An 18,634-nucleotide genomic window follows, 5' to 3' on the forward strand; every position below is an offset into this window, starting at 1 on the left:
TACCTCTTGTGTAAGAAACATCTCACAGTACTCATCTTGAAACTTGACACTGACTATTGCAATACAAGAGCAGCTTATTCCAGTTAGCTCAGCTTAGCAGTCTTATCCCAATGTTGTAAAAAGTTTAAAATGTGGCACAGTCCCACATTTACTTTTGGAAGAAAAACCCTTCACCAGCATCTCCTAAAATAAACCATTTATTGAGAAAAACCTTTTTTTTTAAAATTTCAATAATCAGCCTTGTGCATAACAAATCCGAAGCTTGCCAAAAACAAATAAACAAAAACCCCAGTAAAAGTTCACAGTCAGTGCACTCAAACAGATTAAAAAACAAGGTCCATAACGCCTGATAACACTACAGCATTTTTCTGAACCTAGAGAGTTCAAAAATACTACATATTAACAATACAAGTTCTCAGTCAAATGAGAAACAGGAGAAGGAACAAAAGGGTCTGGTCCATATACAGTAGTAATGGCACTTTCACTGAACATGCAGCTTCTTCCAACTTGCGGACACGTCACGTGAGCAACATGTGCCAGGTAAAATGTACAGGAGCAGCAGAGGAAGTGACACTGTCACTTGTGCAGTCTTCGTTAAGGTCAACTTTCAGACTGTTTCTCAGCACAGTCTTTATGTAAATATTACATACAGTAGTGATTCAAATCTTGTCAGAATAGAAAAGGCCAGAGATTGAGTAACTTCATTCTTCGTCTGTGCAAACCTGTGAAGGAAGCAAAAGGCAATTACTTCAGCCATCTCCCTCCTGCAGCAAGATGATCATGGATCCATTTCTTTAGCACCTTCACCTTGAACTTTTTTTTCTCTTCCTTGTTCCACAGTAATGCATTACAAGTGTTTGTATGGGAGTACTGACACTGCCACTGTTACCATGCATCCTTTAGGTGCCTAAAGCAGTGTCCCCCTCTGATGGATGGGATCTGCTACAGGGGCACTGATGAGGGATGGGTGATGATGCCAAACACACTGTTACTGAATCAGAACACCAAAGTGATCAACTTTATGCTAGAAAATGAGACAGAATTCAATAAACTACAGTGCTCCTACTCCTTCAAAAAAGATGTTACTAATACAGCTCAATTTGTAGCTGTGAATATTTGCCTGTTGTTAGGGAAAACATCACGCCATAGTTCATGCAAGAACTGCTGCCTGTTACAGCAGCTGCCAGATAAAACATTCAGTATGATCTTAAGTATGAACTTAAAAGAAAATCAGGTCTTTGCACAGAAGATTGGGAGACTTCTTGTGTGTGGTTTCACTTTTAATAGAGGGGCCCTTATCTCTGAAAAGCCATGCATTTGTACTTGCTAAAGTTTTTGCTGCAAAGCCCTTCAGATCCAATTAGCTATCACTGAGTTGGAGCCTGACTTGTCTTTTGAACATAAAGATGATGCATTTCAAAACAGCAGTGAAAGTTTATTGCATGGTGCACACCACATCCTGTGGTCACATGCTTGTTGAAAACAACACATGTGCTTCTGGAAAGTTGCCAATCCATTTTTCCTGGACAGCATCAATTGGCTAGCAGCCCCTCACCATGGTACCAACCTCTGTGGCATGACTGAGAACAAAGAAGCTGACTAAGAGCTGTTCCCCATTCCCATCTGCAGTTTTTGCAGCCAAAGTCATCAGACAAACCTTGACAAAAGGATGATCGAGAAGCTGGCTGGCCGTCCACCTCATCTTTGGGTCACTCTCCAGGCAGTGGCAAAGGAAGTCTTTCCCTTCTGGGCTCACTTTGTCAGGAATAGGAGGTTTATGACCCATCCCCACTTTATACATGATCTGGAAGTTGTGCTCATATTCATGCCAAGGCCTCTGCAACAGGTGACAGCATTGCTAAGTGCAAGCTATAGTGAGTAACGTGCTACCCACTAGAGCATGAGCATGTATTTCTGTGCTGCAGAAAATGAAAATCCATCCCAGTCCTTGCAGACATGAGTGTGACAAACTGCTGAGAATAGGACCAGAATTTGCAGAAAAACTGCTGAGAACAGTTTGCTTTTCATCAGCACATGAAACATCCCTACCTTGCCCGTGACCATCTCTATGACAACACAGCCCAGGCTCCAGATGTCTGCTGCACGTCCGTGCCCTTCTCCTTTCGCTCTGGTGATAACTTCTGGAGCCATGTATGCTTTGGAACAACACATATGATGCCATCAGTTCATACAGCAGAGGGAACATATACATCAAGTGGCTGACTGGGTAAACCAAATGCTTTTTAAATACCCAATGAATTACTACTCAGGTTTTCTTGCTAAGTTTTGCCGTTTGCTGGTTTCTTGTTCTTTGTTGTGTTTTCAGCATAACTGTCTTTCAGTTTGAAAAGTGATACTGAAAATGCTGTTACAGTACATGCTTTCAGTGACTGCCATTTTCTGAAAATCTATTAAGCAGCTGTTTAGTGAAGAGTACAGTTTCTGTAAGGCTGCAGAGAAAAATACAACCCCAGAAAACACATGCTCCAGCATCTCTATAGTTACAGACAAACACGATTTTAACTCTCACATTATATCATTCACTTATTGTTTTGGCTTCTGGATGCAAAGCACAAAACTAGCTAAGGTAAAATCAAGTTTCCCTGAAACACAAGGTTTTACTCCAGACTTCTGGCAGAGGTGTCTTCCTTTATGGAAACTAAACAAGTACCTGCCTAGCACAAGCTTCCTCACCTGCAGTCCCCAAGGTACTGTTCACTTCTCCAGGCATTGTCTGGGTATTGTTCTTCAGCTTCACTGAGCAGCCAAAGTCTCCTAGTTTAATCAGTCCAGATGAGGTAAGAAAGATGTTGGCTCCTAAGAAACATAAGGAAACACGGACACACTTGTTTAAACCAGAGCTGAATTGAGGGCTTCTCAATATAGCCTTGGAAGTTGCAATGGATAATAGCTGAATTCACATTTAGATCTTTACCTGTGAATTAAGTGTGGAACATGACGGCATTAAAGATGTTTTGGTGGGTTTGTGCTAACATGAAGTGAACGGGAAGTTGACAAGTGTTCCAATTAAAAAAAAAAAAAAAAAAAAAGAGTGTGGCAGGCAAATTAAACAGCTTTCCATACAAGCTCGTTACAAGAAATGACTCCTTCAGGAATTCCAGTGCTTCTCCTTTGAGCACTACATTCAGAAGAAGCTGCTTCCTGGCAGAGGCCATTGCTATGTCCTTCCCACCAGTATCTTTTCAGAGTCAAGACAGATGATAGCACACTTGTCAATAAAAACAGTGTGGCCAGCAGGACTGGGGAAGGGATCATCCCCCTGTGCTCAGCACTGGCGAGGCCACACCTCAGGTGCTGTGTCCAGCTCTGTGTCCCTCACTACAAGAAGGCCACTGAGGCGCTGGAGCGTGTCCAGAGAAGGGCAACAGAGCAGGTGAAGGGTTTGGAGCACAAGTCCTGTGAGGAGAGGCTGAGGGAGCTGGGGGTGTTTAGCCTGGATTAGAGCAGGCTCAGGAGTGACCTTATCACTCCTACAGCTCCTGAAAGGAGGGTGCAGCCAGGTGGGGCAGCCTCTTCTACCAGGCAGCCAGGGACAGGATGAGAGGAAATGGCCTCAAGCTGCACCAGGGGAGGTTCAGGCTGGACATCAGGAGGAATTTCTTTACTGAAAGAGTGGTCAGGCATTGAAACAGGCTGCCCAGGGAGGAGGTGGAATCACCATCCCTGGAAGTGTTCAAGATACAACTGGGCACGGCACTCAGTGCCACAGTTTAGTTGTTGACATAGTGGTGGTTTGTCCAAGGTTGGACTCAATTTTGGAGGTGTTTCTGACCTTAATGGCCTTAAGGTCACAGACGACTTGCAAAATAGAGTTTAGAGCATTTTATTACTTATACTACCAAGTGCCTACTCCTGTTGCACTTTACTTCCAGAGCAATTTTTGGAGGAGGACTACCATTAAAATGACTTGCTATACTGGCAGCTTACACTAGAACAAACTTCCCTAGCATAGTTAAAAACCTCCAAGGGGAATCTGCAAGTCAACTGCTCAACAGAACAATACAAAATAAACCAAGTGGTTTGACAACCTGTGCTTTTCTTTCATTCAACATCCTGCCAGAATACTCTCTTTTTGACAGCAACAGAAAACAGGTAGAGCAGAAGGAGCCCCTTATATCAGGCCACATTCTGGACTCTGCAAGTATCACAATGAAAGCACAAGTATCACCTGGCAGAAACAGAGCTTCAGCTGTGGTCTTTCTTGAGGAAAGATGGATAGTATACACAGAACAAACTGCTCACCTACTCTAGGAGTAGGCAGACAGTGGGGATTTCACTACACACAGCCTCTTCTCATGTCATGCAAAAGTTTCATTCAAAAGTGGCTCATCTCAATAGAACCTTCCAAAGTTTCTCACTTTTGTTCCACCTTGAGCAGTACAGAAATTCTTGGCTGCTCCTCCTTTGTGTTAGTCTTAGCTAATAGCCTTTTCCCATTCACTTGGTTGGGCATCCCCAAGATATTCATAAAGAATACAAAGAATTCTCAAAAAGCTCAAGTCAAAAAAAGGCAGTGCAGGTCAATGATGCCAAACCCTGCCCATTTCTGAAAGGACTCTGTCTGACTACTCTGACAATAGTTGGTAACTATTTAGTCCCAGAGGTGTTACATAGAACAGCAATTGATAGGTCACTAACAGAAGTAAATCACTAACAGAAGTAAATTCCAACCTTTAGTTACAAGTCCTGAAAGAATTAATGTTCAGGAATGCAACTCATCTCCACATTTTGTGCAATGGTTTTCCACTTCTGGCAGTCAGATGCTTGCACATCCTCCAGAATGCTTTCACTGGATTCTGCAGTTTGCTATCAGTGAGATCTATGTCACCCTGCAATCACAGGTGTGTGTAATGGAGTTGGGTAGACCATCCCTCAGCTCCTTGAATGAAAGATCCAGAAAGACACAAAGCAGTACAAGAAAGCTGCTTAATGAGACACGAAGTATGGGCAATGCATGAGGAGAGCGACAGCTTCTTCCTTTGAACTTTCAACTGCTTTTCCAATGTTTCCAAGCAGTTGCTTGTCAGACAGAAAGCAGGCGCACTTAGCCTAAAGAAAAGAGCTTAGGAAAAACAGTCCTCACTAGCAAACACTTTTCCAAGGATGTGCTGGAAACCTGTGTCTCCATTCCTCAAGAAAGCAACATGGGAATGTCACAGAAGTTTCCAACTACTACTGTGGATGGAGCCTGGCAGTGCTGAATTTAGGCTACTGGAATAGTTTAGTTTAATACAGTTCAAAACCTTCTTCCAAGGTCTTGCAAACAAGACTTTGTACCTTTTAATAAAAACTAATGACAATTTAGCCTAAGTATTGCCATGAAAGCTCCTGTGAGCCCTTTTCCTGAAAGCCCTTGGAACAGTCACATGGAATAAAGCACTGAACCAAAGTTTCAGCAAGAAGCCAGAGACAGCATTTGAAGACTCATGTTGCAGACACTTTCTGTCAGCTTCCACCGCTGTGCTATCACTGGAGCCTGCCTGTAAACTGCTTGTTCAGAAACCAAGGCCAGGCTGTAGGAGGAGTCTTTAAAAGCAGTAAATGAGACCTGCACAGATGCAGCAGGACCCGTGTAAGAAGAGCAGACAAGAGGTCAGTACCTTGGAGACACCCGATGCTTTTTTACCCTTGATAGTTAACCCTACTGGGAATGGAACGGAACTCCTACCCATCCCCATGGTTCACAGGCAAAATAAAACAAAGACCATGAGTGAAATGGCAGAAAGAGACCACTCCCATCTGTTCCTTCCCTCCCCTTACACATGCACTGTCTGAAGCAGCACCACTGGACGCACTTGGCAGGAAGCTGCCCAGTTGTGCACAGCCCTCCTGGGCTGGTACACCACAGCTCCTCCTGGGCACGCTGTGAAGAGACTGTGTCAAAAGCCACACTCCTGCTGCAGCAGCCAAAACCTAAAGCATTTAAACTCAAGTTTCATGCCCTGTACCTCTGCCAAATCAGCCCCATAGTAAGAACAGCGAAAACTGCACTAGCCCGATAGTCCAAAGGTTTTGGTGGAAATCCTGTGAGTCCATGGAGCAGCACAAAAAGCCCCACTAAAGGCTGTGCTGTAATTCCAGAAAAAGAGGCAGCTCAGACATCCCACAGCCAGTGCTTAAGCAGTTCAGCAGCCAACTTCATTCAAGAAACAAGCAGGGCAAATGCTACCCTTGGATGAGAAAATCAGCTTCCACATACTCTTCTTCTCAGTCTCTTAGAGAGCATGACACATGCTCACAGTCTCCTGTTGCAGTTTTCCAGCTCTTGGTGAATGACCTTCCTTCCTTTGTGCTCATCAGGAAGACAGGATAGCAGAAGCTTTGAATTTCACAAGGTTTTGAGCAAACAACAAGGTTACAAGAAGACAATACTACAGCAGCAGTGGGATGAAGACTTTTTTGTATAGAGCATCTCATTCGAGGTTTCTGATTTGGTAAAGTTTCAGATACAATCCTTTTATTTTCTGTATTCATCCAAGGAGTCTTCAAGAACATGCCCTTCTCTCCTGAAGGGACTCCACCAGGCATGGCCTCATTAATTCCTCTCAATTCAGCACTTCTGAGATCACACCTTGAGTGCTGTGTCTTGTTTTTAGGCTCTCCAGGACAAGAGGGACAATGACACACGGGAGCAAACCCAGGACAGTGTTCAGAGGGCTGGTGCACCCAATGGACCAGGAAAGGCTGTGAGAGGGGTTTGCTCTGCTTGAAGAAGGGATGCTCAGGGCAGTGTCTGCAGGGGATTTACTGCTGTTTAACAGGAGGACAGCAAGACTGTAGAAACAGACTTTTCCCTTAAAGGCACACTGTGAAATGGTCATGCAGCAATGGATACAACAGCAACCTCTGCAGAGTTTCCAGAGAGCTATCAGGAAAAAGCTTTTCACAGTGGGGATAGGTCAGTCATTGGAACAGGGCATCTCCATCCCTGGAGATACACATATATCTCACCTCAACAATGTCCTGAGCAATCTGATCTGACATTGGATCTGATACTAAGGCTGGCCGTGTTCAGGACAGAGGGCTCAGAGATGTCCACAGGTTCCCTCCAGCATTAAACATTCCATCATCCTGCATCACTGACCAGAACAGCTTCCTTACAAAGTGAAACAGTTCTAACCAAGGAAACTGAGCTTAGCCACAGGAATTAAAATTCAATACCCAGAATAGAGATTAAAAAGTCTCCTGCTACAGACCAGCACCACCTGCTTTTCACAATGATGCAGACTAAGCAAAAGCAGTGCAGCCAAATGCAATAAACAGCCAACACGGCCCTTGGTCTGCCCTCACCACCACAGGCTGAAAAATGGTTTTGGCAGCTCTATCTTGCTTTGTGTTTTACCCATACAGAGCTGGATGCCATGACAGCATCTGAAAGACAAAGGTGGCTCAACGGGACACTACTAACCAAGAGTCTATTTTTGAGCACAAGGTACTTGCAGACACCAAGTACAGCTGTCTTGCAGGATACAGATAAACAATCGTTATAAGAATTGCTTATCTGCTGCTAAAAGAAACAGATTGACAGTGATGTTAAACAAACTGGCCATGAGAGACCTAGTGTGGTCTGACAGCAAGATTTTCATAGGAAAGTAGTTTTAACAGTCTGAATGTCACTCTTCCCTATCAGAAAAATAAGAGTACCAGTCTACCCAAGAGATAAAATTAAAATCAGAGTGTTCTTTACTGCTGTTAGCCTGAAAACTTGGGGATGCAATGTCAGCATAAAGGAAGTCAATGAGCAAAAGACTTCCAATGCATCAAGTAACCTTTATAAAAATACCCTCTGTGGTCTGTCTTTATATTCTGCCATGGAGCTTCAGGAAGGTCTATACACAGAAGTGCCTGCAGTGACCCTCTGTTATTCTCAAGAAACACTCTAACATTTGACATAAGAAACGTGTTGCAACAGAAATGCTCTCAGGTAACACAACATTACAGCTCTTAATCAGCTTTTCTCACTCCATGTGTTTCCCTGAAGAGCAGAAGACCTATTTGGAAATATATCCAGATATCAGCAATGACACTGAGCAGCACAAAAGAAATCCCTTCAGCCAGCTTTGGATTTTGATCACAACGAGCTTCCAGGAGAGCATAATCCAGCTAAGCAGAACCTGGACAAGGAATGATCAAGAAAAGGGCAAGGATAGAACTGTGAAAAGCACAAAGGGAAATCCACAACTGGAGAGAAACCTTTGGTGAGGAAGGAGAACCAGAAAAGGTAAGATTGCTGGGGAATGGGAGTGAGGGAAAGTGTTTTCTAGAAAAAAAAAGCCAAAACTGACTCAAGAGTGGCCTACCTGGGTGGAAGGCCTCTGGATCGTAGATAGTTCTTTTCCCAAATGAGAAGCACGAGGCCAAAGGACCAAGAGCAACTGGGAACCTCCTACACTGCTGCGGTGATTCAAAACCCTGTGAGCAAGAGGGACATAGAAACCCAGCATCGTTGGGTTGCACTGCCTTGGCACAAAATGAGCATTCACAGGGCACACGTATCGTGTGCATTGCTTCCCCTACCTTCGCCTAAGTCTCCTGCCACCGGTGAGCCAAATATGCCAGACTAACAAAACCAAGATAACCAGACATGAAGGATGTTGGAAGGCGCAGAAAAAGAAAAATGAACCTGAAATGAGGACTGACACTGGGTATCTTAAACGCCAAGCCCAACCCCCCCCTTGGTTACTGCAGTTTCAGTCTGCTAATTATGTACGCAAATGCTGACAGCCAGGCACGAGAAGATAAATGTATGGAAAAACCACTAGATAAAGGGATATCCTAAAATCACTTAAGTGCTTTTAACAACAGTTTTGTTACAAAGTTTAATCAGCCATTCATCTGAAATTCCAAAACTCTTTGGGAAAATGGAATCACAAGGAAAAGTTCTGATGCACAACTCTAGCACTGTACACTGCCTGTCAGCTCCAGAAAACACCACTTATTTGCACAGACAAGAAGGAACACAGCATTACATAACTCAGTACATTAGTGCTAAAACTGCAAGGACTAATAACTGAGTTTAGATAAATCCCCAATCATCTTAACAACCTCTAAAAAAACTATATAAATCATGGGCAAAATTTATGAGTTTGAAATGACAATTGTGAATGTTTTTTACGATCTACATGTAAAAGAAAAAGCATGAAACTATCCAATGGCTTGTAAACTGAAAACTTAATAGAAGGCTTTATACAAATAATGGCTGCATAGAAACTGCACACTAAATATGCAAATACATGCCCCAATCCTTCCCCCTGCTCTCATCTACCACACTGAAACAACAACATTACCTTTTTGGTCAACATTACCTTTAATGTCTCGATGAACAATACCATGTTCATGCAGCACATTGATAGCAACGGTGATCTGCTTTGTGTACAGCCTAATGACATGCTCCTGAAGGCCCAGTTTGGATACCTCCTCCAGAGTGCCCTCATCACAGTACTCCATGAAGATGTACATTTCTTCCTGTTTTGGGAAACAAACCAGATTTCATTCGGTATAATTTATTTATACTTTAAGCACTGAATTAAGATACAGTTTTCCCTACATCCTTAACTATTCATGAAATAAAGTATCATGTAATGTCTTCATGAAAGTATCACTTACCATGAAATATCTAATATTCTATTGCACAGCTATGGAAACTCTCTGCTACATGCCTATCTACATCATTTGTACATAACTGAGACTATCTGGTGGTATAAAAATACAGTGCTTTGGCATCAAGCAAATGACAGACACTTTGAAAACCTTGCAGGTGTATTACACAGAAATTTATAGAGATTCTTTCTTATTTAGAGAAGGGGGTGGAAAAGGGCACAAAATTTATGTTTTGGGCTTTTTTTTTAATCCCTTCTCTCTGTCTCAGTTCCTGCATCATCATGTGTTGACTGCTTGAAATGGGCAAGTTTTTTGTTCTTTGCTGTGGCTTGAACAAGCATGCCAACTCTAACTCACTTTAAGGAAAAAATTAAGTTTCTGCTCCCACTCTGTCTCCAAGCCCATCTGATTTTAAACAGACTGAATTAATATAAAAAGATGGCAAAGATACAAAAGACATTTAGAATCTAGTCCAAGAAACCAATGACCCAGTGGCACAGACACCCAAATTTGTGTCTCAAATAGAGAGCTGCAGAAAGCAGCCTATGTCCCCTTCTAAACCAACAATGGGTCAACAAAACAACTTTATCCATATTGAGCAAACCAGTCAAATCCAAGCAGCACTTTCCAGCAAGACATGAGGACCTGAGACTCACAAGTGGGAAGGGCATGTGGAAAGCAGAGAGTAGTAGGAAGTTGGGTATCCCAGCACACAACTCTGGAATCCAACTCCATAGAAAAATACACTTCATTAGTTCTACTGCTCAAGCATGAAAACTTGCTATTTCCTTTTGAAGAGATGCTAGCCAAATTCCAATACTTGTCTGGAATCATGATTTAAATGGCAGCAGAAGATTTTTCCAGGAATCAACATGATACATTACAAGTACAACCTTTGCTGCTAACAGGGACAGGTTTTAGCCTGTCTAGTCTTTATCTACATACAGGAGCTACCATACCATATATGATACAACTTGCTTCTAGACCAGTTCAACAGAGTAGCAGCATAGAATAGTTCCAGCATTACTCACTCTATTCACTTATTTTAAGCCTCCTCTGTTTATGTACCAGTTCCAAAAAGTCTCTCCTAACTATGTTTCAGAGACCTCAATATCCAGAGGAATAAAGACACACTGCTATTCACAGAGATAACCAGACAAGACCAACTAGAATGTTCTCATGTAAAAACCTCCAATAATGCAAAACTTCTTAAAATTTTCTCTCTGCCTTGTAAAAAAAGCCCCAATAATTTATGTTTTCTTACCCTGTGGAGCTCCACACCAAAATAACGAACCAGATTAGGGTGTTTGATGCCTTCAAAAATTTTCAGCTCATCAGCTGTTTCTTTGATGGTTTTGTGATCATTAGGTTGAAATCTTATCTGCAAGAAAGATTTGTCATTGTTTTGATGCTAATTCAAATTAATAAGGAACAAAAAAAGCAAACAACCTATCCTAAACTCAAACACAACAAAAAGCTCTTGTTGTTGTTAAATATCATCACATAAAAAGTCCGAAATTACCCCTCTCCATCCCCAAACTGAAACAAATAAAGCACACTGAGCTAATTCTGGAAAATCACCTACAACTATGATGACACAGAAACTTTATAAGAGCAAAATTATGTTACTTAAATGTGTGAATACACTCGTGTGCACATATCTGTCTCTTCTGTGCTTGCCTTCTAGCTTAAGTGTGGTAGACAGACACAATACAAGAGAATCTGAAAGCAATGTCACAGAGAGCTATCATTCAACAAAGGTTTTTTGCCAGGTACTTCATCACCAGAGAGTCTAAGTGATCTCTTTAAGGGCTTTATCCACTGAGAACAAGGCAGCTGCAAGGAAAAGGTGTGGCATGAAATAAATACCATCAAAGATTTTGAAGAAAGAAAGAAGTTTTCATTACTTCTCCTATGCTGTGATGGACTATTCAGTGAGGAAAAACATTATCAGGTGCTCTGAAAAACTGATCTAAAGCTTCTAACTGTGCAAAGATAAGCAAGATGAATAGAAAGTTATGGAAGATGCTACTTTTACCATATTGTTAGAAAACAGAAGCTTCATTAACTGAGTGCAGGACAACTGCTAAAGAAATAAATGCACATAATTGCACTGAAGGCAATACACTGCCCTCAGTTGCTAGGATGTTATGATTGCTACATTCAGTGTAACAATTCCAGGGTACAGTTTGTACTCAAGCAGTGGTATAATTAAATACACGAAGATTACAAAAAGGTGACAAATGATATTCAAGTATTTTACATATTCCCTAATGCATAGTTGCAATACTATGTATTTGTAGTAAAGCTTGTCCACTATAATCTGAAGTCATTTTAATGACACTGTGGATGAGGTAATACAACCACAGTGTCATTGGTGCAGGGGCAGGGGAATGCAGTGTCCTTAACCAGTTAAAAAAAAATCAATAAATCCAACTTTCCCCAAGTTATTCTTAAAGAAATCCAGAAAAGCCTTTTATTTGGAAGTTGCAAACAGTTTTCATTCAAGCCTAGTGAAACAAACATCTCTCAAAGATCTATTTATGAGCTTACTTCAGCTTCTGCTAAAGAGCACACATGCTGATCTGTAAACAGCACCTGCACCTAGAAAGCAACTCTGAATTACAGAAACAGAGTGCAGCTGATAGGGAGGAAAAATGTTATTTCATCAGAAGAAAAAAAACAGCAACAAAATCTCAAGTGTTGGTATTAGTCAGTGACTGAGCATGGTACAAGAAGTTAACCACAAGCCCAGTCGTGCTTTTTCACACCTTGGAGGTCACATATGTATTTTGTGTGTGTGTGTGTGTAAGAACTGGCTGATAAAATGTAACTGCTGCAACATCCAGTGGTTGCCACAGTAACTGCAGTGAACCCTTAATGTTTGCAGTTGTCTAAAGATGCAGAAATGCATTAAAATGAAACAAGAATTTAAAAGAAAAACAACCACAAGGTGTTGTAGGGGAAACAGATCTCTATGCCTACACAGCTTTACTTACTTCTATCCTGAAAACTAGATTTTCTGTACCCACAAGTTAGTCAGCAGTTTTGTGACTCAACCTAGCTCACACTATGGGAGAAGCTGAAAAACACCTGATGTCACACTTCCTATCTATTGCTCTAAGGAATGAAGAAAAAAGTAATAAAAGATGAGAGGAAACAGTGCAAAGTAAAATATGAGAGGAAACAGTGCAAAGTAAAACGTAATAAAATATAAGAGGAAACAGTGCAAAATATAAATTTGTGTACAGTCTTTACTAATCTTTCAACATTATTTAAAATCTCTTAATGGAAGTTCACATATATTAAGCATCCTATGAGCTCAGTAAAAAAAATGATCCATTTTACATACATTTAAATTAAAAGTTATAAACTGAAAAGCAACTTGAGGAAAAGGTGCTAACAGCAGCTGTGGCTACATGAAGAAACAATTTGTCTTCCCATCCTTTCCCCGTTAGCTAACAGCAGTGTGCAGAAACCCTCAATGCCTCCTACATCACCCACATTTGGTTTAGGACAAAAACAAGGGCAGCAGTGATTCTGGTATTCACAGTACTCACTTCCTTCATAGCCATCAGCTCTCCAGTGTCAACACTGATGCAAGTATAGACCTTCCCATACTGGCCTTCACCTGCAAAGTCAGGGTAAGGAAAATTCAGTATATTGCCTTCAACAAGCAACAGGTACACCAACTGCAATGAGGAAACATCACTGCTTTTCATCTTTCTTTTAATTTACTACTCCAAGTAGCTTTTAACTGTAACAATACCACACTCATAGCCCTGAATTTAAGCTGAATGAAAGTAAAAACATTAATCAGCTAACCTGAAAGAAAACTTCTCAAGAACAAATATTTTCTCCCAAAATCCCAAACCAGAGAGTAAAATATGATCATACGAGGGAAACAATAAGATTGGTGAATTAAATCTCAGAGTTCCAACTAATTTCCATTTATATTTCTGGTGATTCCAAATGTAGAACTTGAACACTTTATAGGTTTAAACACACAGGTAACACAAGATAGTCTTAACCAAGTCCTTCTCCTTGTTTCCTGTTATTTGACCAATAAAACGTCAGTGACCTTCTACATTGAGAAAATCCCACTCACAACAGTATTTTGTATTTTAACATTTTGATTTCAATAAAGCTGACAATACCTATGCAGAGACCTACAATTTTTAAACACAGTCTTTGACTTCCCTTAAAAATATGAAGTTTGGTATTTTAGCTAGATAAATGGAAGTATAAAGAACATACCAATTTTGTTTCCTCTCTGCCACTTGAAAGTCACTTTTCTCAAACCCACGTGCATAACATTATCATAAGACTTCGGTGTGTCACAAACTTGGCCAATGATGTTCTTCCTTCTCATCTCTCTGTATCTCCTTTCTTCAAACAACTGAACAGACTTTTGAACAGCTTCCATCGGGGCTTGCTTGGAAGCAGTGTCTAAAAAGAGTGATGAACAATTTCCTTGATTGAGAAATATTCACCGTTATATTTTGTTATCTTTTGATATCACATGAAATACCCAGAGTTAAAAGAACACTATTTAGTGAGTCTAATTAAGATGTAGGAAAAGAATAAGACATTTTAACAATCACATATGAAACTATCACTTATGAATCACATACGAAACTAAGGTAAAATGAGAACAATTGTACTTTCCTTATCATCTCTTACTTGATTCAAAGAAATCACATTTATGAAGCACAACACACTTGTTTGCATTTGACCTGTAACTAACCTCTGATAGGGGAAATATGCTAGGGTCATAAAAGCACTAAGGAAAGAAGGACAGGTAAGGTTTTGTTCTTCAGACATATGAGAGGTTTCTTGAAAGAGCCATGGCATCTGTTATTTCAAAGATTTATTTTTTATTAGAAACTCCAGCTCTCAAGTCTTATTATGAAACGGCATACTAGTGAGTGAGACCAAAGAGATCTCAGGGCAGTGTTAAGTTCCTACCCTCCTAGTAAAGCACAAAAATGATACATCTGTCACTGCTGACACCAGTAGTCTAACCTGTTCCTGGCAGTCTCCAGAGGATGGAGATGATACTCCCAAACAATATATTCTACTCCCCCCTACCCACAGTTAATACTAGTTCTGCTATACCAAATATGCCTTGCTGTAGTTTTCAATCAAAATATTTGTCTTATTCACAGTGGACAGTAAAACCAGTTCCCATTACAGTAGTCTTCTAGAAAATTTCAAGTTTTCCTTCATTCTTCTTTTTCAGTTTAAACAAACTGAAATTCATTCAGTATTTATGTTCTGACTTCTAGATTTTAGAGTAAGAACTAGTAATTCTTCCTGTGTTCTGTGTAAGACACATAAGGAGACCAGTTTCCAACGTGACAGAAACATTTTCCTCATGTTTCCTGGGGTTCTACCCTCACATTTATGTTTGCCACAACATATGCAAACAAGCTTCATGTATCAACCCATACAGTACAGGAGTGTCTGAAGTGATCAACTTACTTTCAGTTTCATGAAAATCAGTAATAAGACAGAGAGAAAGGAGACTCCCACAATAGCCTTAAATTTAGGAGACAGTGTGGGATCACACACTATTAGACATCCAAAATAGGAAAATCCCACACTGGGAAGAGATACTGGGAAGTGAGAAAGTGTTTCCTACTGTCATAACTGGGCACTGAATAGGGACTGCAAACTTCTGCAATTTCTATATAGTAATAAATGAACACAGTTTTGTAGAACCCTGGTACTACCTTTCAGAAACTGAAAAGAATTAACTTTTATAAAGTTTAATTACTCCTACCTTGTGACTCTGTTAGCAATATCCCATACCTGCAATCAGGGGTTTTTTTTCCTCCTTCCTATGTATAAAGCTGTTAAAACCTCTTCACAATCCACAATAAAATCCAACCTTTCAGTATAGCACTGGTCTAACAGACATTGCATTACAGGGATTCCTAAACACCTACCTTTGGTCTGGTTGATCAACGTTCTGAGCTCCCAACTCCGCCGGGATGAACCACTGGAGTCTCCTTTTGGATACAATGGCTCTAGAGAAATAACAGTGTGAGCACAAAAGTAGCTTTACCTCATATTAAAGACAACGCCATTATTTTCAGCAGAAGTTGAAAATTAGTCCTACATATAGGACTAATAACCCTACATGTATAGCAATGTATGCTCTTGAAATCAAAACTGACTTCTCTTCAGCAAACAAATTATAAAACAGAATTTCATTTGTATAGAAACAGAGATCTCCTTCCACAACTTAGGGGAGCACTTCAAGCCAGGGCACTCAGAATCAAATATACAACATATCTGTAGGAAAACAATTTTCTAAGGTTCCTTAGAATAAGATCTGTATTCATTCCAACCTAAGCCACCTTCCTTTTCATATATATACCCAAAAAAAATGGAATAAGCATGAGGCAGACAGTATTTTCAACATTTGCTTAAAAACTAACAAAGATGAAAAAAAACCTCCACATCTTTTAATATAAGTTTTTAAGGCATTTCTCTGTATGAAATCCAGTGTGGATGACCACAATATCAACTCTATTTTGCTTCAGATTTTGTACTTCCTTTCAATTTGCACAATCAATCTTTCAATGTACTTGTTGCAATAAATACCACATATTCAGGGGCTGGGGAAACCTGACAGAGAAGCCCTGATCGGGACATCAAGTCACACATCCTGGCCCTTCTTCCAGGATCCAAACAACAGCAAGTATTTGTAATACTGCAGGGATAAAGAACTGGACAGAAAACACTTCACTGTCCTGATGGATCCAGTTCAAACCTCATTAACAGTGTTTTGAAATTTACTATCAAATGGGGTATATAACTCAGAAATCATATTACAATTTCATTTTGAACATTGGAACTCTGTAAAGCCCCAGGACATCCCTTCAGATACAATTCAGAAACAATATGAATGGCAAGAGAATAAGGGATATATCAAGAACAAAAGGATTTTCTCTGACTATATAAGCCCACAAGTTAAAAATCTAAGATTTCTGAATGTGATGAGGTGAAAAAAATGTTTGGAAAGGGTAAGAGCTAGAACAGAGAGAAATATGTTAATGACATAAAGCATCTGCACATGTAGGTCACAATTTGTTACTGTGACAATCACCTTCTCGCTCTTCAGTGGGACTGGAGTGACGACTGAGGGATCTGAACTGCAACTCAGCTGCTATTGAAGCAAGTCGATCATTTTCAGGGACACTGGAACCCCTGTTAAAAAGAACCAGCATACTAATTAACATGTCATTAGTGTTTATTTAATGCAATGCTAATTTAACTGCAGTTTTTAAGAGATGGAACTTCTGAAGCCTAGGATATGAACCATGAAAGCAACATGAAAGAAAAACTGATGCCAAAAGGAAAACAGAAAACCCTCTCTATGCTTTTTCCCTCAAATGAAGACTTTTTAGATTAATTTAGTTATGCTGCTCTATGAAAAAGCCCTAAGCTTCCAAAGCATAAACTTCAAACTGTTTCTTGCCTGTAGCAATAGAATCCATTTTCATGACTTGTAACCTACAACTAAGAACAGCTGCTGCAGGATGCAGCTTGTGCCAGGGCTGGATATACAATCAGAAGTGATTCAGCTGGGTGATAACGTGAGCCACATCATCAGATGAAATGTAGTAACTGATTCAAATGTGCCTCGTGCACTGCAAGTACAGTCATAGTCCACAGTCATTAAGTCAGAAGCAATGGAAAGAAACATAAGCTGGCTGACAGGAAGGACACTGTTAAATGACAGTGGCAGCCTGAGCGCTTAGAGGCCCCAGTTCTTCCAAACAGCACAGAGTGGAATCAGATGCCTCAGAGTAAAAACCAGATGAACAAGAAGGCTGAACAGAAAGGAAAACAATATTAAGAGAAACAAGACTTTAATTCTTAGGTCTTCAGCCACCTTCTCCAGCCCCAGACAAAAATTAGTTCACTCATTTTAGAGCCATAAATTCTTTGCAGAAGTCTCTCTACCCCTTTGGAAAAGGTTCCCCTTCAATTTTTAAAGTTTGATGGGGAAGAATTGTGACTGATGTCTCCCTAAACATACTATGTTAGAGGTATGAGCTAAATGTTACTGAAAACTGGACAACACTGTTAAATCTTTCACTGAAAGCTAACAACTACAAAAAGATGAAAGATACTTTAAATGACAAGGTCCACACACATCTATGAGAGGATTACCAGTCCTATAGTTGTTTCCAAATTGTATCTGAGTATTATCTAAAAATAGTTTAAAAAAAACCAAAAATAACAGAAAAACACCGCTACAACCTTGAGAACAGAAGTCAAAACCACAGACAAACTATTCCCATGCAAATTTTCTCCATACAATGTTTGTTTGCTTTGCACTTCCTTCTTCTGCCCAACCAGATATTATAAGTTTGAGCAGGAACTGAAACTAAACTAGTGAAAATCCTCATTATTCTTCAGGAAGTTGAGGTTTTAATAAGCAAGAAGGCTAAGATGGTTCTCAGCATATACACACCAATGATTCCTGATGCATGAAATGCTTAAAAACAAGCAAAGCTACATCACCTCTAAAATGAAGCAGCAGCTGAACAGGCCTAAGCACCACAGCTTTGAATGCAGGTGCCTAAGCCCCATTTCAGGCCCATCTTAGGCACCCACACCTTTTATTGATCCAGAAAGTCTGTATGCATATTATTAGGCAAAAATTATAGTAAAAGAGAAGAACGCTAGATAATTTTTGACTCCAGCCCTGGATAAATAACAAACTGATGAATAATAACCACAGTTAGCTCAAAAACTGACAATCTAAAAAGATTATAAACATAAACCTACCATAAATGCATAAATACCAGAAAGCTCAATGTAAAAAAACAGGTATTAGTGCTTTGGATTTTAATTTATAGTTATGCTATAATATTGGTTTTTGTTTAAAAAAAAATTTCACTAGAACTATGGTGGCATTTGTGCACTATGCACTGCCTAGTACAATTGATTTACCAAGTTCCAACATTCAACTTTTCATAGATATTTAATGCAT

General features: G+C 40.1%; 1 protein-coding gene across 6 annotated transcripts in view; it reads right to left on the reverse strand.

Annotated features, from left to right (window-relative positions):
• Nucleotides 1-207: 207 nt before the first annotated feature.
• The window catches only part of MAP3K4 (mitogen-activated protein kinase kinase kinase 4), a 63,809-nt gene continuing 45,382 nt past the window's right edge, over nt 208-18,634 (reverse strand). For all 6 annotated transcript variants that reach the window (XM_064708690.1, XM_064708687.1, XM_064708684.1 and 3 more), the window contains 10 exons: nt 16,739-16,839; nt 15,573-15,653; nt 13,879-14,070; nt 13,182-13,252; nt 10,886-11,002; nt 9,327-9,486; nt 2,695-2,817; nt 2,050-2,156; nt 1,658-1,837; nt 208-722 (listed from right to left, as the gene is read on the reverse strand). In XM_064708690.1, the coding sequence (XP_064564760.1) occupies nt 702-722; nt 1,658-1,837; nt 2,050-2,156; nt 2,695-2,817; nt 9,327-9,486; nt 10,886-11,002; nt 13,182-13,252; nt 13,879-14,070; nt 15,573-15,653; nt 16,739-16,839 (1,153 nt within the window). In that variant the 3' untranslated portion in view covers nt 208-701. The remainder of the gene's footprint in view (nt 723-1,657; nt 1,838-2,049; nt 2,157-2,694; nt 2,818-9,326; nt 9,487-10,885; nt 11,003-13,181; nt 13,253-13,878; nt 14,071-15,572; nt 15,654-16,738; nt 16,840-18,634) is intronic.

Source organism: Zonotrichia leucophrys, chromosome 3 (assembly GCF_028769735.1).
Source record: "Zonotrichia leucophrys gambelii isolate GWCS_2022_RI chromosome 3, RI_Zleu_2.0, whole genome shotgun sequence".
NCBI classification, from domain to species: Eukaryota; Metazoa; Chordata; class Aves; order Passeriformes; family Passerellidae; genus Zonotrichia; species Zonotrichia leucophrys.